A 27479-nucleotide genomic window follows, 5' to 3' on the forward strand; every position below is an offset into this window, starting at 1 on the left:
CCCGGGGGCGGGGCTTGAGAGACACCGGCCAATGGGCGTGGAGGGGCGGGGCCGACCGCAAGGCTGATTCCAGAAGGGCCACTCCGCTAAGAGGACACAGCGAAGGGACAGGAAAAGCCTCTCTTTAGACTTTAGGTGAGTTTTCGGGGTCCGGGACACCCAGGGACAGACAGCGGGCTATCAGAAGGTGGGGGAACGTCGAGGCCGGTCCGTGAGAAGCTGAAAATGAACACAGCGCCTTGCTGGCAGGGTGTTGGGTGTCTGGAACGCTTTCCGGCAGGACCTTTGGGTGAAGCGTCTGAACGGTGTCAGCTGTCGCCGGACAGACGGAAGGAGGGCGACCCCGAGAATCACCAGAGTGAAGGGTGGGGACCCCTCCGGGAGATGGGGTCTGACGGGGACCAGGGGGTGCCAGGGTGTGGTGGGGACCAGGGTCCGAGGACGGACATGACAGGGGTCGGTGATGCGGCCGGGAGTTGGCGAGAACTCGGGGTTCCAGACTTTATGACACTTCCAAGTTTCTTCATTGCCTTGAGCTTCGTGCCTACCTCTAAGGTTGTCCTGGATAATTCACACTAAAATGATGGGACAATGTACTTGAATCTTGTTCCTAAGTAGTAGATGTCATCAGAGAGTAATTTATACCGAATTCAGCTGTAGTTACTGTTGGATTCTGTTGAGCTAAACTGTTCAGAATGCACTGAAGCCTTCCGCAGTGCCTACTTTGTAAAAGGAATCCAAAGCGAGGTTCAGCATGAAACACAAAAGAGGAATATAGGTAAAGGAAGACAGTTAGGCAAATCATTCTATCAGGAACACAGAAAATAATTTTAAACATTAAATTTTGCCCTGAAGTAACGAAAAAAAAAAAAAAAAGCAAGAGAGAGAAACCAAAATGGTCTTTATCATCCTCCCTGTATAATGGAAAACTCATTATAAAAAGAAAAATTCTACATTTTAAGAGGAAGGCTTTGCTTAGATTAGTAATTCTTTTTTTTTTTTAAGATTTATTCATTTTATTACAGCCAGATATACACAGAGGAGGAGAGACAGAGAGGAAGATCTTCCATCCGATGATTCACTCCCCAAGTGAGCCGCACAGGCCAATGCGTGCCGATCCGAAGCCGGGAACCAGGAACCTCCTCCTGGTCTCCCACGCGGGTGCAGGGTCCCAATACATTGGGCCATCCTCGACTGCTTTCCCAGGCCACAAGCAGGGAGCTGGATGGGAAGTGGAGCTGCCGGGATTAGAACTGGCGCCCATATAGGATCCCGAGGCTTTCAAGGCGAGGACTTTAGCCTCTAGGCCATGCCGCTGGGCCCAGATTAGTAATTCTTAATGTTAATATGCATACTCTTTTTAAAAGAAAAAAAAATTGAAATTTGATATAATTGCAGCATAGTGGGTTAAGCTGCCCTCTGCAATGCCCAGATCCCATGTGAGCACCAGTTCAAGTCCCAGCAGTCCAGCTTCCTGCTAACGGGCATGGGAAAGGGGAAAATGACCCAAATCCTTGGACGTCCACGTAGGAGACCTCATGGGGTTCCAGGCTCCTGGCTTTAGCCATGCTTTGCCTCAGCCCCCTGCTCCCATTTAAGGAGTGAAACAGCACATGGAAGATCTCTCTTCCTCTTTCTCTGTGTCTCTCCTTGTCTATAACTCTGCTTCTCAAATAGGCAAATAATAATTATAGTAATAATAATAAAAGACAGTAGAAAAACTTAAAATTGTATTAAAGGGAGGTGGCCATTTGATCTGACAAGTGTAGATGCCTTCTTCCCATATTGGACCACCTGGATTTGGTACACAGCTGGTTCTTTCCTGTTTATCAGTGCAATGCCTGTACAGGGGCAGAGGGCAGCAGTGCAAGTAGCTGGGGCTCCTGTCCCTGCACTGTGTGAGAGACCTGGGTTGAGCTCGGTGCAAACCCAGCCCTGCCCTTGTCTTGCATCATTAGGAATTAGAGCTGCACCTGAGCACCCTTTGCCCCTCTTAATGTTCTAAAAGAGGTTTTAATTTGATGAATGATGAAATACTGTTACAAAAATTACTGAAATGAACTAAACTGTAATATCTTGGAAGAATTCTCAAATGAGAAATGTGATCTAGAATGCTAGTACAATAGTGTTCTGGAAAGACACCCCAAAAAATCTTCCAGATAGTCATTATGTAACTACTCTTACAGGTGCATACACAGTGCTTTAAAATAAAATGAATATCCTTCTGAAGGAGTATCTCTAGAAACAAGCTTCAAATTGAAAAATTTAATTACATGTCAAACGATGAGGCTTTTACATCGTATCCTGTCTTGATCCTGCCTTTGTTTTCCATTTTACAAGTACTTTACTGGCTTATAAAATAGTATTCTAGGGGCCCGGCGGCGTGGCCTAGTGACTACTCTCTGTCTCTTCTCTCTGTATATCTGACTTTGTAATAAAAATAAATAAATCTTAAAAAAAATAGTATTCTAAAAGCAAATAAAAATGCTATTACTCTAGTGTTCTCATAAGGTTACAGTTTATGCCTCTTCTAATCCCAACTGGCATGTGAACAAAGTCCTTGGGCAACAGAAACTTAAATCCACCCAACAGATAAGAGTTGTTCTACTACAAAGCAAAGTTTAGGTCATGTCTGCTAGGTCAGTTGTTGTAAATAAACAACACAAAGACTGAGAGATACTGTAATCTTTTCTTGCCTTTCTTAGCACACAGAAATTGTGAGTTGCCAGAGTGTCGTCCCCACTTAGGTCTTTAAATAACTGGGTTATGCATGGTGGAGTAGAAAGGAAAGGTGGAAGCCTGCAACTGACTTATTACTGCCATGAAGAGACCTTTCAACAAGCTTCACACACAGTTCAATAAGGAATCTCCCGAGGTAGTTCAAATTGGACTTACTTTTAAGGGGAAAAAAAAGCTCAGTTTTCTCAGTCACAATTAATAGCTGATTTATTAAAAAATACCAGAACAACGGGGCAGGCATTTGGCAGAGCAGCTAATACGCCATGGGGCCACCACTGTCCTGTAGTGGAGTGCTGATCTGCCTCCATTCTGCCTTCCTGCTAGCGTGAACTTTTGCCTTCAGCTTGCCTCAGGCCTGTCGATCTGGGCATCTGGGTAGAGCAACCAACGAATACAAGAGTGTTCTGTCTCGGGCCCAGCGGCGTGGCCTAGCGGCTAAAGTCCTCGCCTTGAAAGCCCCGGGATCCCATATGGACGCCGGTTCTAGTCCCAGCAGCTCCACTTCCCATCCAGCTCCCTGCTTGTGGCCTAGGAAAGCAGTCGAGGATGGCCCAAAGCATTGGGACCCTGCACCCGCGTGGGAGACCCGGAAGAGGTTCCTGGTTCCCGGCATCAGATTGGCGCGTACCGGCCCGTTGCGGCTTACCTGGGGAGTGAAACATCGGATGGAAGATCTTCTCTGTCTCTCCTCCTCTCTGTATATCCGGCTTTCCAATAATAACAAAATCTTTAAAAAGAAAAAAAAGAGTGTTCTGTCTCTCTCTCTTTCTCTTTCTGTATCGCTGATTTTCAGTTAAATAAAATAAATCTTGGAAAAAAAAGGCCAAAAAGTCAAAATTCAAACATCCGTCAACAGGAAAATGGATATATTGTGATATATTCCTACAACAGACTACTGCGCATAGCTGTATGTACTGTTGACGCACACTACAACATGAGTGAAAATCAAAAGTGTGCTGAGTGGAAGAAGGCACATACAAAAAAGGTCTTATATAATTTCATCAAAATGAAGGCCAAACTAATTGCTTGGAATAGAAATCACAGTAGTGGTTTCCTTTTAATTTAAATAAGGATTGATTGGAAAAGGGCACAAGAAGACATTGTAGATATTTTTCTAAAAGTATTTATTTTTATTGGAAAGGCAGATGAGATTTACAGAGAGGAGAGACAGAAAGATCTTACATTTCAAGCAGCATCATAACTCCTGCACCAAACACCTACCGCTACTCAAACTCTTGAGAACAACCTACAGTCATTTCTGTCTCTGCACTCTGTTAACTTTGTGCTTGTTCCAAAAATTCTTACACACGCTATGTTTGCTGGGTGAAAGGAATGCAATTCTGGAGCCTCTCTGGAGATTCCTAATTAGTAGAGAGGCAATTGGGTTGTCTAAAAAGAGTCAATATGTTTACGAATGTTATAATGGGAAAGCTGTAAAGCATAAATGGAATCAGGAATATGTGCTCTTTAAAAATAGTTTAATAAGGAAATGTACAATATCAAAAGGAAATCCTCATATGCACCAAGGTTCAGATCAACTGTTCTGATGTGTTTTCTCTTAATGACAACTGAATGCTAGGATGATATTCGTTGATGAAATCAGTTCTGAAAACTCTTACCATCTTGTTTCTTCAGACTGTATGTTCTTTCCGAAAGGCATGGCTGAAAGGAGTTTCTCTGAGGGAGCATTCTTACTGAAAAGTTAAATGAGGGTAGGGATCTCCATTGGATACTGCTCTAGACTTGGCCATGCAGCTTTGTAATCTGCACTGCTAGATAACCAGGAACAGACATTCTGTTTTGCAGCTTGGTACCCAGAATAATAAGAACTGATATTCTCTGTTCTAGACCAAAAAGATTGTTAAAATGAGGGATATAGTGCTTATGTGCCAGTTAACAGCGCAGTCTCGGCCCTGAGCTCCCAAGTCCATCACTACTCAGCTGGCCGCCTGGACTCTATCCAGCCACTCTGACTGGAAAACAGCAGACTTTATATTTCAGCAGCACCAGCTTAACCACTGAACCCCAGATACAATACTTTTACTTTGTATTTAATAACAGTTTTTGGTAAGCCAAACTGAACTGTGTTAGGCAAAGCATACCAGTAACATGACACTTGAGGCCTGTGTTGTGGTGATATATGTTGAACTGCTGCCTGTAACACCAGCATCTCATCTCATATGTGCTTCCAACTGGGGGGCTTGACACAGTAGCCTAGCGGCTTAAGTCCTCACCTTGCACACGCTAGGATCCCATATGGGCGCCAGTTCGTGTCCCAGTGACCCTGCTTCCCATCCAGCTCCCTGCCTGTGGCCTGGGAAAGCAGTCGAGGATAGGCCAAAGCCTTGGGACCCTGAACTTGCATTGGAGACCAGGAAGAAGCTATGGGCTCCTGACTTCAGATCGGCTCAGCTCTGGCCATTGTGGCCGCTTGGGGAGTGAATCAGCGGACGGAAGATCTTCCTCTCTATCTGTCCTCTTGTCTGTATAGTATATCTGTGTAATTAAACAAAACAAAACAATAACAAACAGTCCACTGGTGATCAACTTTCCTGCTGATGTATCGGGGAAAGCAGCAGAAGATGGCCCAATTGCTTTGAACCCTGCCAACCACATGGGAGACCCAGATGGAGTTACTGCCTCCTGGCTTTGACCTGGGCTAGCCCCAGGTTATAAGAACTATTTGGGAAGTAAACCTGCAGATGAAAGTTCTCTTTCTGTTTGTTCTTCCTCTCTTTGTAATTCTACCTTTCAAATAAGATTTGTAAAGAAATCTTAAAAAATTATATGTGTGGGGCAGACAATGGAATAGCAGATAAAGCCATAGCCTACAGTGGCAGCATTCCATGTGAGAGCCAGCTGATGTCAAATCCAGTGCCTTCTAATGGTCTGAGGAAAGCGACAGGATGGCCCAATTGTCACCCACATGGGAGACCTGGAAGAAACTCCGGACTCCGGCTTTGTCCGTACCCAGCCATTGTAGCCATCTGGAGAGTAAACCGATAGATGGAAGATTCTCTTGCTACAATTCTGACTTCTACATAAATCTTTAAAAATACATGAATAGAGTGCTTGCTTCGGCAGCACATATACTGAAAATACATGAATAGGGCCTGGTGCCATGGCCTAGTGGCTAAAGTCCTCGCCTTGAACGCACCAGGATCCCATATGGGCACTAGTTCTAATCCTGGCAACTCCATTTCCCATCCAGCTCCCTGCTTGTGGCCTGAGAAAGCAGTCAAGGATGGCCCAGTGCCTTGGGACCCTGCACCCAAATGGGAGACCCGGAAGAAGTTCCTCGCTCCTGGCTTTGAATCGGCCGTGATCAAGGTTTTAATATCTGGTGAAGGCTTTCTTGCAGCACTGTCCCATGATAAACAGGATCACGTGAAAGAACTGCAGAGTGGGTGTGCAGAAAGACGGAGGGCCAAATTCATCCGTGCCTAAGCAACCCTCTCCTGGATCAGAGGCATCAGTCTGGCCCGAGGACAGAGCCTTGAGTTCCTATCTCCTAATACTGTTCAATGGCAGATCATTGCAATGAGTTGTAGCACTAAATTTATGACTTCTACCTTCCATGCATCATTTGGCCACTTAAGTCTTTGTTGTCTGATTTTCAACCTAGTTTTTGAGAAGTATCTTCTCTGTCACTTAACATGTGGCCAAGGATTAATCAAAGATTTTGCTCAAGCACCAGTGCTGGTATTCTGCCTGTTAGGTATCTTTTACATTCAGCTGGGCATCACGAGTCTTCTCATCCCATCACTGAGCATGTGCGTAGGCTCCACCAGGATATGATGTTTGTGTGAATTAGGCCTACTTGGTTTTTAATACATATGCTCACAGACTCTGGTTTACACCGCATATGTGGATAGCTTTTGAAGCCTCCAATACATATGTCATATTTGGAAAACTGTTTTATAGATTTGTTTATTATTGGTAAGACAGATTTACAGAGAGAAGGAGAGACAGAGACAAAGATCTTCCATCAGTTGGTTCACTACACAAATAACCACAATGGCCATAGCTGAGCTGATCCAAAGCCAGGAGCTCTGAGCCATCCTCCTCTGCTTTCCCAGCCTTAAGCACAGAACTGAATGGGAAGTAAAGCAGCCAGGGCACAAACCAGTGCCCATATGGATTGCTGGCACTTGGAGATAGAGGATTAGCCAGTTGGGCCATCATGCCAGCACATTTGGGAAACTGTTAAAACCCTGCCTAGTTGGTCAATCCATGCTTGTGACCAAGACCATCCTTTTGAACTTGATAATGTTTAGAATGAAGTGTTCCTGGGCCCAATGCGGTAGCCTAGTGGCTAAAGTCCTTGCCTTACATGCACCAGGATCTCATTTGGATCTCAGTTCTAATTCCTGCGGGGGTCCTGGCTTCAGATTGGAGCAGCTCTGGCAGTTGCTACCACTTGGAAAGTGAATCAACAGACAGAAGATCTTCTCTGCATATCTGTCTTTCCAATAAAAAAGAAAATAAACCTTTAAAAAAGGATGAAGTGTTCCTGCCGTGGCAGTGCAACAGGGCTGTCCATTTTCTATTTTTCTTTAAGATGTATTTATTTTTTTATTTTTTAAAGATTTATTCCATTTTTATTACAAAGTCAGATATACTGAGAGGAGGAGAGACAGAGAGGAAGTGGAGCCGCCGGGATTAGAACCAGCGGCCATATGGGATCAAGGCGAGGACCTTAGCCACCAGGCCACACCGCCGAGCCCAAGATGTATTTATTTTTATTGGAAAGATATACAGAGAGGAAGATCTTCCAACCACTGATTCACTGCCAAGTATCTGCAACAGCCAGAGATGAGCTCATCCAAAGCCAAGAGCCCATAGTTTCTTTCTGGGTCTCCCACGTGGGTGCAGGGTCCCAAGGCTTTGGGCCGTCCTCAGCTGCTTTCCCAGGACACAAGCAGGGAGCTGGATGGGAAGTCGAACAGCTGAAACACGAACTGGTGCTCATATGGGATCCCAGCTTGTGAAAGGCGAGAACTTAGCCTCTAGGCCCATGGGCTGTTCATTTTCATGGTGACAGTTGGACTGGGGTGGGCACTGAAGTAGTTCTATGCAAGAACAAAAATTATGTTTTTACCCGAAATTTGGTGGTTTTCATGAGCATTTCTCTATTTCTGCCTTGTAATTCTAGATTAAGAAAGCTGATTTTTGTTATTCTCCAGCTATATAATTGCTTTAGCGGAAGAGATGTATCAACCTCCTTATGCTATTACTCTGAAATAAATCTCTACCTTTGAATCTGACCTATAAATACAAATCTCCTGTGCAGTCCCTCTACAGCCAGAGAAGAAGTTGTACTATCAGACTGCAATGACTGAATGATTCAGAATCCCAAGAATAATAGTTACTGTTTAAAGAAGTACCAACCACATAAATGAGAACAATGCATCCTGAATTGTAGAGACCTGGAGCTTAGTATCCCTAAATTTGGGGTGGGAGGCTCAGCCCTATACTGATTTAGCATTTTTTTTTTTTTAAATTTCAGATTTCACTCCAATTCAATGTCTTCCCCTGAAATTGCTTCCCTTTCATGGGGACAGATGAAAGTGCAAGGCTGCACCACACTCTATAAGGATTGCAAAGTATGGCCAGGGGGCAGTCGGGCTTGGGACTGGAGAGAGACGGGAACCGAGGTAAGAGGCGAGGCCAGTCAACACTGCATGAAGGTTACCAATTGAAAAGTAATTATTCTTCTCTTTTGTTGAGATATACTTCACTACCACCAAAGCCACCCTTTCAGAGTGTACAGTTGATCTTCTCACATTCATAAGCTTGTCAAACAAGTGCCCTGTCTTCCCTATCCCTAGCTTCTGGCACTGACTCATCTTCCTGGTGTCGTGAATGTGCCTATTCCTAATGTTTCACGTACAGGAAACAGTTCGTTTCTCCTAGGAACAGACTGCCAGAGTCCAGCTCCAGCTCAGTTCGGAACTCCAGAAGGGTGCGTGGATGAGGTGCAAAGAGAACGAAATGGACCACTGCAATTCCAAGATCATAATGGACAATGCTGGAAAGCTGTCCACTTTATTTATACAGAAACCATCACAAAGGCTGGCATAGACTTTTCACACCTGGTCAAGCAGGCATTCCTAAGGATATTTTTGCCAAAAGTTTCCTGAGGCAGGATATCCGTAGGCCTAATCCTGTGGTCAGGAAGTTCTCAAAAGATGGCACATATCAATCAGTAACACATTCCTACTAGAATCCTCATTCTACAACTTTGTGTTGAATCAGTTAAAGAAGGAAATGCATCACAGAAGGAGGGAGCTAAAGATCAAGGAAAGAGGGAAGAATAGATTCCCACTACATGTCGGGACTTAACACCCTTGATTAGCATATGGTCAATGGGAAGGCCAAGACAGCATGAATAATAAAAGGCCCTTTTGCTAAAACAGTATCAGCAACATCAACTTCCAAGCTCACATTGGTATTAAACACAAACTCCTCAGTGGCAGACAAGGCCTAAATAGATTACAGAGTTCTCAGTAGGGTTGTGTGTTGTACATGCAAAGGGAGGTGGAGCTGCATTCAGGTGGTTGTAGAGACATCCACCAGGCCCAGGGGGAAATTCCTTGCAGCGCTGCCTGCAATGGAACAATACTCTTCACACCTTCCTGTCTTCCACACCCACCACATGGACCCCAGCAACAGACCTAGGAGTAGTTTGCTAGGTCATAGGCTAACTGTTTAACCTCTTGAGAAACTGCCAGACTCAGTAAATTGAAAAGGGGGCAAGGAAACAAACCCCACACCCCTCTTGTCAACGTCTGTCTGTTCAGATTACTCTAACAGAGACACTTGGTACCTTGAACAGTAATCATGTATTTCTGATCCCGTCTAGGGGATTTGAAAGTGTGAGATCAGGATGTCCCAGTGATTGGGTTCTGTCAGGGACCCTCTTCCAGTCACTGTCAGTGAACCTCTCATATCCTTATATGACAGATAAAAGAGTTATTTCCTTTGTAATATATTTCATTTTTTTTCCACCCTGTATATTTTAAAACATTATTGTGAGGGCCAGTGTTGTGTTGTAGCAGGTGAAACCTCCACATAATGATGCTGGGATACCATATGGGCACTGGTTCAAGTCCCAGATGCTCCAGTTCTGACCCAGTTCTCTCTAATGCCCCTGGGAACGCAATGAAAGATGACCACTGGACCCAGCTGTTGGACCTGGAAGCAGCTCCTGGCTCCAGCCTCGGCCTTTGTGGCTATCAGGGAAGTGAATCAGCCCATGAAAGATCTCTGTCTCTCCCTTTCTCTGTGAATCTGCCTTTCAAATAAATGAGTAATCATTAAGAACAAAGGAAAAAAACCCCGCAAAAACAGAAAACATTATCATGAAAAGGGAACCACAGGTTTCACCAGTCTGCCAGAGGAACCTGTGGCAAAAAAACAAAAAAAACAAAAAACCAGGCCAGCTTTTAGGAGGCTGTTAATTCAAACAAGTGGTAATGAGAATGTGACTCAGGCAGTGTCCATGGGGACAGATTCCAAAGCTTCTATAACCTTCCCTCACAGAATCTGCTTTCATCAGCAACATAGCCAGATAGGCACTGCCACTATCCATTTATGTTCACTTAATTTGGGCAGAAGAAAATGCTCCTTTGAAAGCTTAATTTAGTAATTTTTCCAAATGTTACGTAGGATATCCATGCTATAAAAATATACCATCCTTTTCTTTAGCTGGCATAACGCAGAATAGCTGGTGGATATATTTTTTTTTCACAATCTTCCCCCCAAGAAAAAAAAACAGTAGGATTTTACAAACTTGGTCCTTGTGAGAGAAAGCCCCTTGGAGGAGAGGAAGAGGCTAGAGTTGGGTGGTTTCCCTGAGGGAATCGAGCCAGCGCCCCTGCTGGTGGCAGGAGAGCTCCTCCCTAGCTGACAATGCACCCACAGGCCCCTGCAGAATTATTCTTCCTCACTCTGAATGTGACACCCTGGGCCCACAGTACTGCAGCCAACAGTGAGATTTGTTGCTTGAGTTCTAGTGATCCAGCAACTGATGGGCTGCACTGTCTCTGATCTCTGAGGCTTCACAGGACCTTGGTTTTGCACTCTCTACTGACATTTCACTTCGTTTCTAGCAGTCCTTGGCCTGCCTCCATTATACTACAATGGGAGCTTCCGAGGCTAGGGATCCTGTGGTGCTACGCAAAGGACGTGTTATTCTTTACTAAATAAAATAATTCAGTGATTCAGATAAATGCATTTACTAAGGAAGATGAAGACTTTGAGCCCTGACCTATAATTCTATTAAATATTTACTGTAGTCACGTCACTAAAAAAAAAAGAAAAAAAGAAAAAAAATTGCTAAGTTCATTATTTACTTCCCAGTGATTCTAGGATTGGTCAGTACTAGAAGACCAAAAAAGAGTATCTTATATAACATAAGACACAGTCTTTAATAGTTGTTATAACCAAGTGACTATGTATCCTTTGTTTTGCCTCTTGAAATGATAAACTTTGGGGTAGGCCTTTACTCCGTAAGATGTTATGGTACGAGTAACTGTGATCATGTTCAGGTTCCACTGCCAATTCTAGCTTCCTCCCAGTGTGCATCCTGTGTGGCAGCAGATACTGGCTCAGGTAGCTGCATCCCTGTTATCCATATGGGGTCAGTTCTTGGTTGCCAGCTATGACACTGCCCATACCCAACCACTGCAGCCACTTAGGGAGTGTATCAGCAGATGGGAGCACTCCCTCTCTCTCTCCCTCTCTCAAGTAAATAAATATTTAAGTTAGGAATCCAAATATATTTTTTAATCGTAATTTCCATAAAACTTTCCCGATCTGTAAGAAGACAGGGGAAAATGGAGGCAGAGATAACTGTTCCGAGACACCAGGGCATTAGCTCTTCATACTTGTGAAGATAAGGATGTAATCTTGCTGCTAATCTGTTTGGATCACATTTGTATGTATAAGTGTTCTAACCTAAAACACTCTGCTATTCCATTAAACCTGAGTGTGTACAGTTGTAATATTTATTTGAAAGGCAGAGTTGCAGACAGAGAGAACTCTTCAATTTGCGGATTCCCTTCCTAAAGGCTGCAATAGCCAGAGCTGGGCTGGTCTGAAGCCAGGAACTTGTAGCTTCTCCTGGGTCTCCCACATGAGTGGCACGAACCCAAGCATTTGAGCTGTCCTCTGCTGCTTTCCAGGCATATAGTACGAAGCTAGATTGGAAGTGGAGCAGCTAGAACACAAACCAGCATTCATAAGGGATGCTGGCACCAGGGGCAGCTGCTTTACTCACAATGGAAGAGAATTTTGCTTCATTATCAGCTTTAGAATACTGACTGACTGACGAAGGTCACCAGCTGTACACCGCCCAACAAATCATGAAACCTGGGAAAGCCTCAAGGATCTGGTGTACCTCTTGTGGCCTTGTGTGGCCACTTAGCTTCTGCTTACTTCTGTATCCTTGGGCAAGGGAGCAGGTGTATTTGGTTTCTTTCTGCAAAACTGTAACTCACTTATAAAAGTGAAAAATTATGAAAACAAAGAAGTTTCATGTATCTTTTATCCAGACCCAAATTTTTAACATTTCATCTTGTTTTATTTCCTCTCCACTAGCAGATACATGGTGTTTTTTTCTTGACCCGCCTGAGTATGTTTTAGATATATCTCTTTATTCCTAAATACCTAATTCCTACAAAAATGTGAAATTCTTCAAAAAACCAAAGTGATTCTCTAGCATAATCACAATACAAGGAACAAAACAATTTTGAAATTAACCTATTTTCTAAAATATAGGCCCTATTAAAATTTGTTTTCATATTAATAGGATAACAGCATGTAACTTTTTCTCCTTCAAGATTTATTTATTTATTTGAAGGTTACAGAGAAAGGGAGAAACAAACAAAAAAAAAGACTTGTCCTTTTTGCTGGTTCACTCCCCAGATGACCACAGTGGCCAAAGCTGAGCCAAGCTGAAGCCAGGTGCTTCTTCCAGGTCTCCAGAATGGGTAGCAGGTGCCCAGACACTTCAGACATCATCTGCTACTTTTCCCAGGCTATTAGCAGAGAGCTGAATTGAAAGCATTGCAGCCAGAACTTGAATTGGCACTACATGGGATGTTTTCACTGAAGATGGCAAATCTACCTGCTACACCACAGCATTGGCCCTGAATATAATCTTTTGAGACTTGCTGTCATTTAGCACAGTACATTTTAGATTCATCTATGGTTTTACGTGTAGCAGTAAATGATTCCTTTTCATTGATGACTAGTATTCCATCATTTAAATTGTAATATGATTTGTTTATTCATCAGCTGGTGAACATTTGGGTTGTTTCCAGTGTGGGGCTATTATGCATAAAGCTGCCATGCACATCCATGTACAAGTATTTGTATGAACACAAGTTGGCATTTCTCTAGAATCAATAACCAAGAGTATGACTAATGACTTACTTCATAAAAGATTTTATGAGAAACTGCCAAACTGTACTTCAGAGTAGCTGTACATTTTACAAAATTACCAGTAGTGTATGAGATGGATATTTTTGGGTCCTTGCCCTCATTTGGTATTCCACTTTGGTTTTAATTTCCAGGACTGCATGAATCATGATGCTGATTGTGTTTTCATGTGCATCTTTGCTACTTCTTTGGTGAAGTGTTTGAATATTTTTCCCATTGTTTTCATATTGTGTTTTAAGTTTTTTAAATATTCTGAATATAAGCACTTTAAATGGCAAATATATTTTCCCACTCTGTGGATGTTCTTTTCATCTTATCAGTGGTAAGGGAGAACATGTTACAAATGAAAAATCAATAGAAGCCTAATCTGACTGGCCCTGCAGCACATGGAGGTAAGAGTGGAGACCCTGGAAGCTGACAGACCGCATTACGGAATTTGGCATTTAATCTAAGGGAATAACAAACTATTGAACACTTTAAAACAGAAGGCTGACATGTATGGGTTTTTTGTTTTGACAAAATCACTCTGGATAGCATATAAAGAATGGGTAATTGTAGAGGACTACAAGAGTTTTCTGGAAACCAGTTAGAAAGTTTCTACCATTGTTCAAATCTTAGACAAGGCTGCTGGCCATGGAGGTGTGAGAGGAGTACACTGCTAAAGAGATGATAAATAGGGGCCAGTGCGGTGGTACAGCAAGCCACGGCTCCAATCCTTCTGTTCCACTTCCGAACCAGCTCCATGCTGATGGCCTGGGACAGCAGCAGAGGGCAGCCCTGGAGAAGCTTCTGGCTCCCAGCTTTGAATTAGCTTAGCTGCAGCCACTGTGGCCATCTGGGGAGTGAAGACTTCTTTTAAAAAATCATGATAGTAAGTACATGTCTAATTAAGTCCTATTTGTAGTCTTTGTGGAGAAACACTGAACATTTTTATTTATTTGGAAAGGCAGATTTAGAGAGGAGGAGAGACAGAAAGATCCATTTGCTGGTTCATTCCCCAGGTGGCTGCAACAGCTGTAGCTGAGCTAATCTGAAGGCAGGAGCCAGGAGCTTCCTCTGGGTCTCCTACAGGGATGTGTGCAGGGTCCCAAGGCCTTGGGATGTCCTCAACTGCTTTCTCAGGCCACACGCAGGGAGCTGGAAGGGAAGTGGAGCAGATGGGATACAAACAAGCACCCCTATGGGATCCAAGCACGTGCATGGCGAGGATATAGCCACTATACTGTCATGCCAGGCCCCAACATTAAGTATTTTAACATTATATTACATATTTAGCTGTAGATTTTTCTTAGATGTCCCTTATCATAAAGAAAGGAAGCTACTCTTTCATTTTCATATACTAAAATTTTTCTTTTTTTGAAAGGCAAGCAGACCAGGGGACAAGCAGAAAGCTCCCAACCACTGATTCTCTACTCATATCTCTGCAACAGCTGGGCTTGGGCAGGACAAAGCTAGGAAGCAGGAACTCAGTCTGGGTCTCCCACATGGGTGAGTGGCAGGGATATGACCATCTGAGCATCAGCTGCTGCCTGCCAATGTGTATCAGCAGCACCCTGCAGCTCGGAGCACTTCTGGGGTAACCCAGACATTCTTATGTGGGAGGCCAAGGATACCAAAATGCCAGACACCGGTCCCTGCTGTGAACCTCATGCTTTTCTGCATCTGTCGAGATGTTTATTTTTTCCTTCTTTATTCTGTGGTAAACAGTTCCAATTTTAAAATGTTGAACCAATCTTTGATTTGAAAATCTTTACTTTTAGATAAATATTTAATAAGAATTTACCAATAAGCTCATGTGTGTTTATTGGTTTTCTTCCAGGCAAAAAAAAATTTTTTTCATTCTATTTTAATTTTGATTTTATGCTACAATTGCATATGCGCTGGGATTTTCCTGAACCCCTCCCCCAATTAGAAAGTTTCATTTTATATTCAATTTTTTTTTATTAAAGATTTTATTATTGTAAAGCCGGATATACAGAGAGGAGGAGAGACAGAGAGGAAGATCTTCCATCCGATGTTTCACTCCCCAAGTGACCGCAACGGCCGGTGCTGTGCCAATTCGATGCCGGGAACCAGAAACCTCTTCCGGGTCTCCCACGCGGGTGCAGGGTCCCAAAGCTTTGGGCCGTCCTCGACTGCTTTCCCAGGCCACAAGCAGGGAGCTGGATGGGAAGTGGAGCTGCCGGGATTAGAACCGGCGCCCATATGGGATCCCGGTGCGTTCAAGGCGAGGACTTTAGCCGCTAGGCCACACCGCCGGGCCCCTATATTCAATTTTTAACATACATAGGACTATTCACTGTTTCAATGAACCAGCTTTTGGACTTTTGATCTTTTCCCTTGTCAGTTTACTATCATTTTCTGTCTCATAATAGAAATACTATGATCTTATCATTTAGCTTTGGAAAAGAGAAATGTAATCATTTAGATCTGTATCTGTTATATTTAATGGTTATTTTAAGTATTACTTAGCCATGACCCACAATTTTAGATATATTTTTCCTTCATCTTTTATTTTAAAAAATATTTTATTGGTCAGTTACCAATTATTTGAAACTTTTCTAAAAATTTTGTTGCTAAAAACTTCTGGTTTAAATCAATTATGTTAGAGAAAATTCTCTATTGTTTCATTTCTTGAAACAATATAATGTATTGAGTCTTATCTTTGACCTATGCAGTCCTATGAGTGCTCCTTGTACACTTGAAAAACTGTGACAACCTAAAAACATTAGGTCAAATTATTTATTCTTCCCAGTATTCCAACAATTATGAGGACGTAAAATATCCACATTTATGACTTTGTATTCCTTTTAAATAGATGATTTCTGTCTTCACGTATTTTATGGCTGTTATTCAGAGTGTAACAATTTTTAATTGTTCTTGATGAAATAAACCTTCAGAATCATGAAATGACATTTCTTATCTAGTACCTCTCCCCATCTTCATCTAATATGAATATAACCACATCAGCTTTCATACGTTTAGTGTTGGTATTTCAGCCTTTTTCAGTGTATATCTTTATTAACGATGTAAACCTTTTAAACAGCATTTAGGTAATCTTATTTGTGGTTTGACAACATTTTAAATTTAAATGTTTCATCTTGCTATTTGTTTTCTGTTTTCCCATGTTATTTTTAAATATTCTGTTTTCTCTGTTGGTGTTTGGCTCTTTATGGGGAGGTGGCTGGTGGAGTGTTTGTGTGTGTGTATCAAAGTGAATGAGAAAGCATTGTGGCTCAGTGGATTCAGCTGCCACTTACGACTCTGGCATCCCACGGCAGAGTGCCTGGAAAGGTGCCAGAGGCTGGCCCATGTACTTGGGTCTCTGCTATTCATGTAGGAGACCAACACGGAGTTCTTGATGACTCTTGGCTTTGGCCTGGCCCAGACGTGGCCATTGTGGCCATTCAAACCAATGGATGATAGTTGCTTCCCTCTGTCTCTTTGCCTTTCAAATAAGATGAAGTAAATATTTAAAAATTTTAAAGGTATTTTGGGCCCGGCATAGTGGCTTAGTGGCTAAAGTCCTCACCTTGAACGCGCACCGGGATCCCATATGGGCACCGGTTCTAATCCCGGCAGCTACACTTCCCATCCAGCTCCCTGCTTGTGGCCTGGGAAAGCAGTCGAGGATGGCCCAAAGCTTTGGGACCCTGCACCCCTGTGGGATACCTGGAGGAGGTTTCTGGCTCCTGGCTTCTGATCGACACAGCACCGGCCGTTGTGGGTATCTTGGGGGGTGAATATCGGATGGAGGATCTTCCTCTCTGTCTCTCCTCCTCGCTGTATATCTGACTTTGTAATAAAAATAAATCTTGGGCCCGGCGGCGTGGCCTAGCGGCTAAAGTCCTCACCTTGAACGCGCTGGGATCCCATATGGGCGCCGGTTCTAATCCCGGCAGCTCCACTTCCCATCCAGCTCCCTGCTTGTGGCCTGGGAAAGCAGTTGAGGACAGCCCAACGCATTGGGACCCTGCACCCGCGTGGGAGACCCGGAAGAGGTTTCTGGTTCCCGGCATTGGATTGGCGTGCAACAGCCGTTGCGGCTCACCTGGGGAGTGAATCATCGGACTGAAGATCTTCCTCTCTGTCTCTCCTCTCTGTATATCTGACTGTAATAAAAAAATGAAAAAAAAAAAAATCTTAAAAAAAAAATCTCAACTCTATTTTAGTGCACCCTGTTATAATATTTTTACATGTTCATGAAGCTTCCAATGATTATTTATTTCTTCTCAACATTTCTAATGTTTACTCTGAGACTTGGCACACATCATGTGGACAGTAGTAGTTGGCTGGATCAAAGAACAGAGGTTTCTGGGCAAGGGATGGCCTGCTTTGTCTGAGCTGCAGTGCTGAGGCCTCTGTCCTCATGAAGACACCTGCCAGGTGAAGGCCAGTCTGTGGAGCTAGCACTTCCCAGACGGCAACCCCCAAACCCCTTTGCCAACTCAGAGTAGTTAGATGCCTCCATGCTTTAATGCTGGAATCATCTTTATTAATACCTTACCTTAATGATGCCTGGAAGACTATTTTACAAAGTGATAATGTTTTAGAACATAAATAGACATTTCCTGAAGTTAAGTAGCAAATGAGCTCAGAAAAACTCTAAATTGGTACATAAGTACTTTCTTCCACCCACATCTGTCACTTTGTATCTGAATGACCACAGGGCTCAAAGCCCTGCCTTTGCACTGAGTGTCTATGTATGCAGTTCCCAGATTAGTTGGTACTGCTCTGTCCTTTTGGGTCTCACCTTGGAGATGCCATCCCTTGCCACTCCCCAACCTCCTACATCTAAACCAGGGGCCCGAACTACTGACATTTATCCTTAGTCTTCCATGGTTTTCACTAACTTGGAATCTTGGCAGCACTGTATCTTCTGCCAATCCTGGGACCATGAATGATCTTTGGCACAGATTGAACCTCAGTAAACATTTTTTGGGTGAATGAATCTCACAAGCATGTCTGTTGGGAAAAGAAAGACTGAGAGCAAGGAGGTACCTGTCTGCTTTCTCTTTCCACATCCAGCATTCTCCTGGTGTGCAGCCTGCGGATGTAAAGGAAGTTGCGGAGAAGGGCGTACAGACCCTAGTGATTGGCCGAGGAATGAGTGAGGCCTTGAAGGTAGGTGTTGGGGGGCATGGCCTTCCAGAATCCAGGCTGTGCTCCTGTGGACCCCTGCCTGTAGAGATGGGTCCCCTCAAGTTCACCTCTATGTATTGTGTACCCTCATTCTGCTGAGCCAGTAGGTGACTCAGAAACGTAACAGCTGCGGCTGCTGCTCTGCTTGCTCAGGGTAGGGGTCTCTGGTCTGTTTCACCATGAGATTCTATTATTTCAGCTGTTTTTCAGAAATGCCTCAATGCCAGAATTTCCCAAGATCTATAATTATCAATATAATCATTCGTTGCTTAACAGTTGGGACACACTCTGAGAAACGCAGCAATCTTTTCCATGTGTGAGCATCATAGAGTGTGCTTCCAAAGAGGACTACCACATCACCAGGCCACGGTATCTTCTGGGCTCAGCCTCACCTAGGAGGCACATAGTTGACTGTTGGTAGGATCTTGTTAGGAAATGCATGGCTGTTAGTGGTGGTCCTTTAGATTGTAACACTGTTTCATATTTTATAGTATATTTATGGTCCTTTTGCCTTTCCTTTTTCTAAGTACATTCAAGTTACACCTTTTTCTCCCTCTATAAAAGGTTTTAATTTTACTTACAGAAATAACACATTGTAAAACGGTAAAGATTCAGTTCAGAATTGAAATAAAAAGATGAAAGATTTACATCCCCAGTCTCCCCACTTGGTGCTCACTGCTCTGGTTGTCTCTCCTACATATGTCAGTATATACACAAGTCAAAAACCACATGTGTACCTGTAACCATTTCACATCAGCAGGATTACGCTATACTGTATCGTTCCTTTTTGTCTCCAGTTAAATTATTACACGATGGACCGCCATCCACATAACTTCAGGGATGAGCTGCTTACTTTGCTTTTTATGGATATACTGTAATCCTGAGGGAAAAGTATAATTTATTTATATTTTGAAAATCTAAACCAGTTTCCCCCATTACTATAATTCCTGTCTATAAGTCTTGTTGTTGGTAGGAATTGTATCCTACTGTAGTTTTAGCCATATTTTGCCAGTTGCAAACTTACCTTATTAGCAGTGAGGTTGAAAATATTTCCCTTTCATTACTCCATATAGCGCATTCCTTTTTTTCCTGCTGCACTATGATCTTTTTACTGTTTATCTGTTGAACTCTAAATTGATGTGGAGCTACTGGCTATAATGTAAATAAAAACATGTCATCTCAGAAAAGACATTTGTAAAAATAGCTGATTTTAGAAGACTTGCTACAAATCTTTCAAATGTACAGAAGATACGTAAAGCATATTAAAATTTTTTCCAAGAGCTCTTTGAGTTTCTCTTCTTTCAGAATCTAGTTAAAATCTATTTAAAAATACATTCAGGATGAACCAGAGTTAAGAAGATATCCAATGACAGTTGCCACTATTTATAAATACAAATCAAGGACTATCTAGGAGGCATACCTCCTCTGAACACTAGAGAAAGTGAGATTCATAAAATAAACAAGGTCTATGCCCTCATGGATGATGGAAAATTAGATAATGGCAAATGCTGTGAAGAAAGTGGTCACTTTGGTGATTTGGTGGAAGGCCTCTCAGGGAAACTGTTGGAGCTGCAGTGTATATACTGACTGATTTATCCTCACACACTGTGTGATGCAAACAAATTATCCCTGTTCTGAGGACAAGAATGGGGCTGAGAAGGTTAAATAGCTGCGCTAAGCTCTTGTAGGTGGAATCTAACAAAGTGAGTATTTAGATTCAGGCCAGTCCAACTCCAATTTTTCTAAATTTGCAGTTAGGGCTCTTCACCGTGCTAGACATCTCAACTGGGTCTCACTGGAACCCTGCACACTAGGTCCTAATATAACTGCAAGTTATTGCAGATGTGAAAACAAAATGCTCAGAGGGTTTAATTCACCTACTTAAGGTTGAACTGCTGAGTAAGGACACAGAACCAAGGCTGGCACCCAATCCATGCTTTTTCACTCTCTTGACCTTTATGTTCTTCTCAGAGGTCTTTTTTGGCTCACTGCCAAATTTTGGACTGGTGATATGCTAAGTGACTGAGGACTAACAGATGCTGCCATCTAATCCGATTGGGTGCTCTTGACACATAGCAGGGAAGGAAGCTCTGGAGGGGCTCGCTCCTTAACTTCCTCCTCTCTTTTCCTCCTTCCTAGGTGCCTGCATCTACTGTGGAGTACCTGAAGAAACAAGGCATTGATGTACGGGTCCTCCAGACAGAGCAGGCAGTGAAGGAGTATAATGCCCTGGTTGCCCAAGGGGTCAGGGTGGGAGGCGTCTTCCATTCCACCTGCTGATGGAACCTTATGAGAGCAATAAATCACTGTGCAGGACGGCCTGCAACCCTTAACTCTCACCATTTTGCACACCAGCCTCCTCCAGGCATTTTTAAACAACTGCTCTAGTCAGGTCCTATTCCAGGCTCTTGGGATGCATGAATATGACAACTTAAAGATCAGAAGATACAGATACTGGCTCAGTTTTATCATGTACTAAATGCTGGACATGATATAACTGGAACCTTTGGATAAAAATTAATTCTGTGCCTTGAAAACCAAAGAAAAGTGTATGCATTAAAACCAGACTGCAGTTGGTGCTTAGGAGTATATATTTGTCAATGCAACTAATACTCTTGTTTTTAAAGATTTCACTAATTTAAAAGCAAAGCATCAGAGAGCTCTATCTGATGGTTTGCTCCCCAGTAGCTAAAAGCAGTGGCAGAAGCAGACCAGCCAGGACTTGAACTGGCACTCCAGCATGGGGGGTGGTATCACAAAGAGCAGCCTAACCTGGCCCACCACAAGGCCAGCCCAACTAATGTTTTCTGAGTAGCTTCTAGCCCAGCCACTGCTAGGGGCTTCTGAGAAACAGCAAGAGTGTTTCTGTGAAGCTTACATTCAAGTAGGGAAGGTAAGTATACAAAGTATATATAAAAACATACAATGTATGCAAAATCATATGAATAAGCAGGTAAGGCAAAGATGGATGGGGTTGTCTCAAGTAGGTGACCAGGAGAAGTCCTGAATGACATGAAGGAGCACTCAAGGGACAGTAACCGAGTGTGCCCTGGGAGTGGGGGTTGAGACAGACTTGCTACTGACTGGAGCCAGGCAGGCCTCTCTGGCACTCATATTCCCTGTGTGTAAGGTACTGGGGCCTGACTAGGCGTCCTCCAGCCCAGACTTTATTCTCTCAGATACACAAATGGCCTTCCTTTCCCCCCACATACACCTCTTAAAAGTGCAAGTATCGGGCCCGGCGGCGTGGCCTAGCGGCTAAAGTCCTCGCCTTGAACGCACCGGGATCCCATATGGCCGCCGGTTCTAATCCCGGCAGCTCCACTTCCCATCCAGCTCCCTGCTTGTGGCCTGGGAGGGCAGTCGAGGACGGCCCAATGCCTTGGGACACTGCACCCGTGTGGGAGACCCGGAAGAGGTTCCAGGTTCCCGGCTTCGGATCGGCGTGCACCGCCCGTTGCGGCTCACTTGGGGAGTGAATCATCGGACTGAAGACCTTCCTCTCTGTCTCTCCACCTCTCTGTATATCTGACTTTGTAATAAAATAAATAAATCTTAAAAAAAAAAAAAGAGCAAGTATCTTTGACTTTGAACTGCAGTTCTGCAATTTGCTGGTCAGGCATCGATTTAATCTGTTTCAAATCTCCCATCTGACAGACAGTGGTATTCACACCTGGAGTCACTACATAAGTTACCTCTTGTAGTTCAGTCTGGGCCTGCTGCCTGGGACAGGCTTGTAGGAAAGACTCAGTAAATTGACACCATTGTTGTCACTTTCTATCAATGGAATTGCTGTATAAAGTAGCCAATTTTGTTTTTATGATCTTTAATAAAGATTATCATTTCATACACTCAGAATATTGCATCTGCAAGGCACTACCTCACTCATGTATTTGATAATTCCCTTTCATGCCCATTTACTGAGAATCTCAGCTACTAATTTTCTTAAGACCAGTTGTTGCTGGGTCCTGAGGCTACAAGGACAGATGTTATAGTTCCTGTCCCCGGGGATTATTTTTGAACCAGAAAGTCAATAAGCACATAGTAGTGACAAGATGTGCTAAAATTACAATATTTAAAGGTGCAGTGGTGGCACCAAGACTGAATTTACCAGGATGGAAAAAAAATTAAGGAAGACGACACCCAGGAAAGCACAAGGTGAGTTTCAAACACTGAATGAATTCACTTAATGCACATTTACTTGGTGGCTATCAACTAGATACTTAACAATGTGCATCACTGAGTGACAGGCTGATTCTCATATGAAAAAACCATCGTGTATTATTACAGCCCTAACCAAATCAAATTGCTCTGCCCCAGAAGATGTTGGAGTAAGACCCCTGAAAAACTTTTTCCTTCCACATAATCCTGCCACCTGATTGGCTTAGATAAACATTTGACTGGGAACCAATGTGCAGACTGGACAGCAATTGAAGATGTGGCTTGGGAAGAAAGGATGAGCTGAAGCACTCAAAATGGGGCTGGTGGTGTACTGCATAAGCTGCTGTTTGCAACTCCAGCATCCCATATCACTGTCAGTTCAATTCCAGCTGCTTCACTTTCAGTCCTGCTCTCTGCCAGCAGCCTGGGAACGCAGTCAAAGATGGCTCAGACCTGGCTCTTGCAGCCATTTAGGGAATACACCAGCAGATGGATGATCTCTGTCTCATTTTTTGTGTTACTGTATTTCAAGTAAGTAAATATATTTCAAAATCAAAATGGGAAGTAAGGAGATTTTTCAAAGTTTACCTACCAAATTAGTGTGGAAGTCAGGTTTAGAATCTAACGATTATCTTAAACTCTAGTAAACACCGCCTTGCACCCTAATAGCCCATGACACTCGCAGGAAAGCTGGGGAGGCCCTGCTTAGTGCCCTTCTTGCAGCTTCTACATTTGTTTGATGACAGAATGTGTTTTAACGATTGATTTATTTGAAAGACAAAGTTGCAGACAACTCGAAACAGAGAGATCTTCAGATTTTGTTGATTGACTACCCAGCCAGAAACCAGGACATTTTTCCAGTTGTCTCACATCAGTACAGGGGGCCAAGGATTCAAGCCATCCTCTGTGTTTTCCTAGGCACATTAGCAAGGAGCTGGATCAGGGGCGGAGCAACCAAGGGCCTGGCATAATGGCTCAAGTGGCTGATCGTTTTCCTTCAAGCGCTACGACCCCATATGGGTGCTGGTTTGTTTCCCAGCTGTTCCACTTCCCTCCTAGCTCCCTGCTTGTGGCCTGGGAAAGCAGTAGAGGATGGTGCAAGGCCTTGGGACCTTGCGTCTGCATGGGATACCCGAAAGGGCGTGGGTTCAGGTCGTGGCTCTGGATCAGCTCAGGTTTGACTGTTGCTGCCACTTCGGGAATGAACCAGCGGATAGATCTTTCTTTCATTCTCTTTAGATTTTCTTTCCCAGTAAAAATAAATCTGTCTCTTTCCTTTTTTTTTTTTTTTTAAGGTACAGCAGCCAGGACTTGAACCCACACCGCTATGGGATACCAGTGCCACAAGTGGAAGTTTAGTTTGTTATACCATGGCACCAGTTTCTGATGACAGAATATATGGCTGTTGCCATGGCTTATAAAGCCAGCCTTGTATAGATAGAAAGGAAGCTTGGTAAAATTCAGATTGGTTCCCTATGCAGTGGGTGCTGAATTAATCACAGGTAGATTCTTGTCTCCACATTAGGGATTAGTACAAACTTCCGGGTAAAACCTGGCAGTGACGGGACATGTATTGTGTTATACCAGATCAGTCTACCCACATGCCATAGGGCAGAGTCTTTGAATCCTGGCCTCTTCACATCTGATCTAGCCTCGTACTAATGTGCCTCCAGGACAGAAATAGGCCAATGTGGAAGGCTCAGATGGACTTCCAGGATTAGGGCTTCAGCATGGCCCAGTCCCACCACTACCTTTAAATGACATGTTTTAAAAAGTAGAAGATGCAACGTCAGTCACTTTTGTGATTTACACTTCTAGAATAAAATGAAGTGGAATGAACAGAAACTGCCTCTACACAGAATGTGGCCTCTGATTTCTTTAGTCTCTGTTTTCCTCTGGGCTACTTCCTAAGGGCTCTGTGCTTACTATTCTGAAATGCAATGATGAATGGTATCCTCAGATGAAGGACAGTGCTCAAAGCCCATGGAACAGACAGACAGACACAGAATAAAGCTGTCCTGAAAAAAGGAACCATGGGAGGCATAGTGAGGACCGTATTTCAAGGCTTAGGACGCCCAAAGCTGGTGGTGAGGGAACAGTGGAACCTGGGAAACTACAGGTGATTCTGTATGGCTGCAGTGGTATTGGGACAGTCTGGGATGGCAAGAGTACAGTTGGCAACAAAGTAGAGCATGAAAAGCCTTCAGGGGCAGATATGCAGACTTTGCCCTAGGACTAGTACTGATCCATGTAAACCAACTTCAGCATGGCAATGATATCAAATTGAGGTTCTAAAGAAATCACTGACAGCTGGGTGCAGAATGGACTGTGTTTGGTGTAGTGGTTAAGGCTCCACTTGAGTCTCCGATTGCTTACCTTTGCCCAGGCTGTTCTAGGCATTAGGGAAATGAACTTGGTAAAAATTCCCCCACCCCAACCATGCCCAAAAGAAAAAAATTTATTTTGATAGGAAGTCAAACTCTGCACCTTACTCTTACATAGATTTTAGATGGAAAATTTACCACATTTTGGACTTGTCAATTCTGAGCTTTGTGTTCCAGACGACACTACATTAATCCTACAGATCCACCAATAAATGAAGAATAACCAGAAAGGCCTTTTATAAAAAGGGGTGCCTTCGTGCCCAGTGGTAGCCTAGTGGCTGAAGTCCCTACCTTGCATATGCTGGATCCCCTATGGGCACTGATTGGTGTCCGGTCTGCTCCACTCCCATCCAGCATCCTGCTCATGGCCTGGGAAGTAGAGGATGGTCCAAAGCTTTGGCTCCAGCTCTGGCCCTTGCAGCCACTTGGAGAGTGAACTAGTGGATGGAAGATCTACCTTCATCTCTGCTTCTCTCTGTAAATCTGGCTTTCCAATACAAATAAACAGATTTTTAAAAAGCGGGTGTGTGTGTGCAGATGCTGTCTATGCCAAGCATTCAGCACAGTCTCCCACATGGAGCTGGTGGCTCTGTGGTTGAGGGGCTTTGGTTCCAGGCTGGGTCTCAGTGTTGTCAGTGATGCTCCAGCCCAGCAAGGGTTGGTGACAGGGCCACAATATGATTCAGCCTGGCATCAGGCTTATATGATCAACTTTTAGAAAGGCATGCTGCCCTTTCAAGGATATCCCTGAGAGGTATAAAATGGCTCAGCACACCAGACAAAGCCACTGGGAGATAATCATCTTCCCCGATTCTCAATATCTCCTGGAGCCAGACGTCATGAATTAACATTCCACGTCTGTCCTTGGTGGTCCTGTGATCTGAAGCAAGTTACTTAATTTCTCTACATTTCAGTGGCTTTATAATATGATAACACCTACTTCCAAAGACAGTTAGTTGTGAGGGTTAATTCAGTTAACTCATGTAAAAGGTTAACAACACGGCCAGGTACACATTAAACTCAAAGTCAACATATGTCTGAATGCAAACTCCAGCTCCAACTCAAAGGAACAATAAAATATGCTCTTATTTAAATTAGCTCTCCAAGTAACAAAGAGGATCAAGATTGGCTGCAGATTCAGATTCTACCAAGTAGTTTTCACTCTATCCCATTCACTAAGCCTTGAGAAAATCTGTTTTACAGATGAGAAGCTGGAGACTAAGGGAACTAAACATCTAAAGGCTCGTTTCTCTGCCACTGTCACTTAGTACCCAAAGCTGCATAATTCAGTGAATAGACACTTATTTGGTTCCTATTTCTGAAGGCTGGAAAATATGAAAACTCATGTTGGCATCTAGCAAGGAGGTTTATGCTGGGCCATCCCATGGCAGACAGTAGGCAGCCAAGAGGGCAAGAGTGAGGGCAGAGGCTAAACTTGCTTTTGTAACCTCCCTGGATGATGACATCAACTGATTTATGCGAGCAGAGCCCCCATGAATAAAACTCCTCTTATTGGGACACTAGCATCTGGGGAATACGTTTCCAATACAGACTTTGGGGGGCACATCCAAACCAACACTTACAGCTTCCCCTCAGGCAGTACAGCTTAGGCCTTGGGGATCTTCTTGGTTTGAATGAATAGTCTTCAAAATTTCCTATACAGTTTTCCTGCCAATGATAAACACTAATTCTCATTTGGCTATGGTGATGATTGAATGACAGGGAAGGGGGCAGGCATGGTGGTGCAGGAAACTGAGCCCCTGCCTGAGATCTTAGTACTGCACTGCGATCTAGCTTCCTGCTAATGCCTGGGACATAGCAAACTATGCCCTTAGTGCTTCTGGCTTTGGACTGACCCAGCCTTGGCTGTTGTCAGCTGGAGACTGATCCAGGAGATGGAAGATCTCTTACTGTCTTAATCTGACTTCTGTGTCACTCTTCCTTTCAGATAAACAAAAACGTAAAAAAGTAAACCATAGCACAGCTTCTAACAAGTTGAGCCCTCTGGAATCCTGCTATAACATTTTACCTGCAGCTGTAACTCTGATGCAGAGCCAAGCTCTCATTCCTACAAGATCTGGGAAGAAATACCCTTAATTATTATAGTGTGCTCCTTTTCCCCATACTGTTCATTTCTAAAGCATGGCTCTTCTCTATTATTTTAAAACCACAGGGGTTCTAAGCATAATGGCAGGCAAGATCAAGAATTTTCCTTAAAGATGAAAATGACTCATTCTTCATCTATTCAGTCAGTCCTTGGCCCAGCTAGTGCCCAAGTTAGACAAGAGGCCTCTTAGGAAGATAAGGATGTTGAAGATGCTCCAAAAACTGTCATGGTGAAAAAGGACAGCTGTTAGTGCTGCTGGAGAATTGGCCCTCATTTTACCAAAGTGTTGCCTTAAGAAATGAATCAAGGCTCAAATAACTAGTTCCTTGAAGGTGCCTGAAAAACTGCGTCTAAGTATCTCACATCTGAGGAATAAGCACATCTATATGTGGTATGAAAACCGAAGTTAGAGCCAAATCCAGTTTCCTCCAGAACCAGAAACTGGAATAGCTTGGTGTTTTCTCACTTTACTACATAACAGAGGAAAAAGGTGGACTTGA

At 43.5% G+C, this 27479-nt stretch overlaps 1 protein-coding gene across 2 annotated transcripts; it reads left to right on the forward strand.

Annotated features, from left to right (window-relative positions):
* Positions 1–8248: 8248 nt before the first annotated feature.
* AAMDC (adipogenesis associated Mth938 domain containing) lies at positions 8249–20904 on the forward strand. Of its 2 annotated transcripts, none has more exons than XM_058663646.1 (3): positions 8249–8396; positions 18214–18309; positions 20467–20904. In XM_058663646.1, the coding sequence occupies exons 1-3, from the start codon at positions 8265–8267 to the stop codon at positions 20605–20607; spliced, it is 369 nt and encodes a 122-aa protein (XP_058519629.1). In that variant the 5' UTR covers positions 8249–8264; the 3' UTR covers positions 20608–20904. The 2 variants fall into 2 exon arrangements, with proteins under 2 accessions (XP_058519629.1, XP_058519630.1); XM_058663647.1 differs by lacking the exon at positions 20467–20904 and adding an exon at positions 18527–18634 and having other exon boundaries at positions 8253–8396.
* Positions 20905–27479: the final 6575 nt, after the last annotated feature.

Source organism: Ochotona princeps, chromosome 4 (assembly GCF_030435755.1).
Source record: "Ochotona princeps isolate mOchPri1 chromosome 4, mOchPri1.hap1, whole genome shotgun sequence".
NCBI lineage: Eukaryota > Metazoa > Chordata > Mammalia > Lagomorpha > Ochotonidae > Ochotona > Ochotona princeps.

Bases quoted from the DNA above. Each gene is read 5' to 3' on its own strand.
- AAMDC (XM_058663646.1), top strand. From the start codon at position 8,265: ATGTCTTCCCCTGAAATTGCTTCCCTTTCATGGGGACAGATGAAAGTG. The intron at 8,397-18,213 runs GTAAGAGGCGAG...TTCCACATCCAG, and splicing joins GGAGAGAGACGGGAACCGAG to CATTCTCCTGGTGTGCAGCC. The intron at 18,310-20,466 runs GTAGGTGTTGGG...CCTCCTTCCTAG, and splicing joins GAATGAGTGAGGCCTTGAAG to GTGCCTGCATCTACTGTGGA.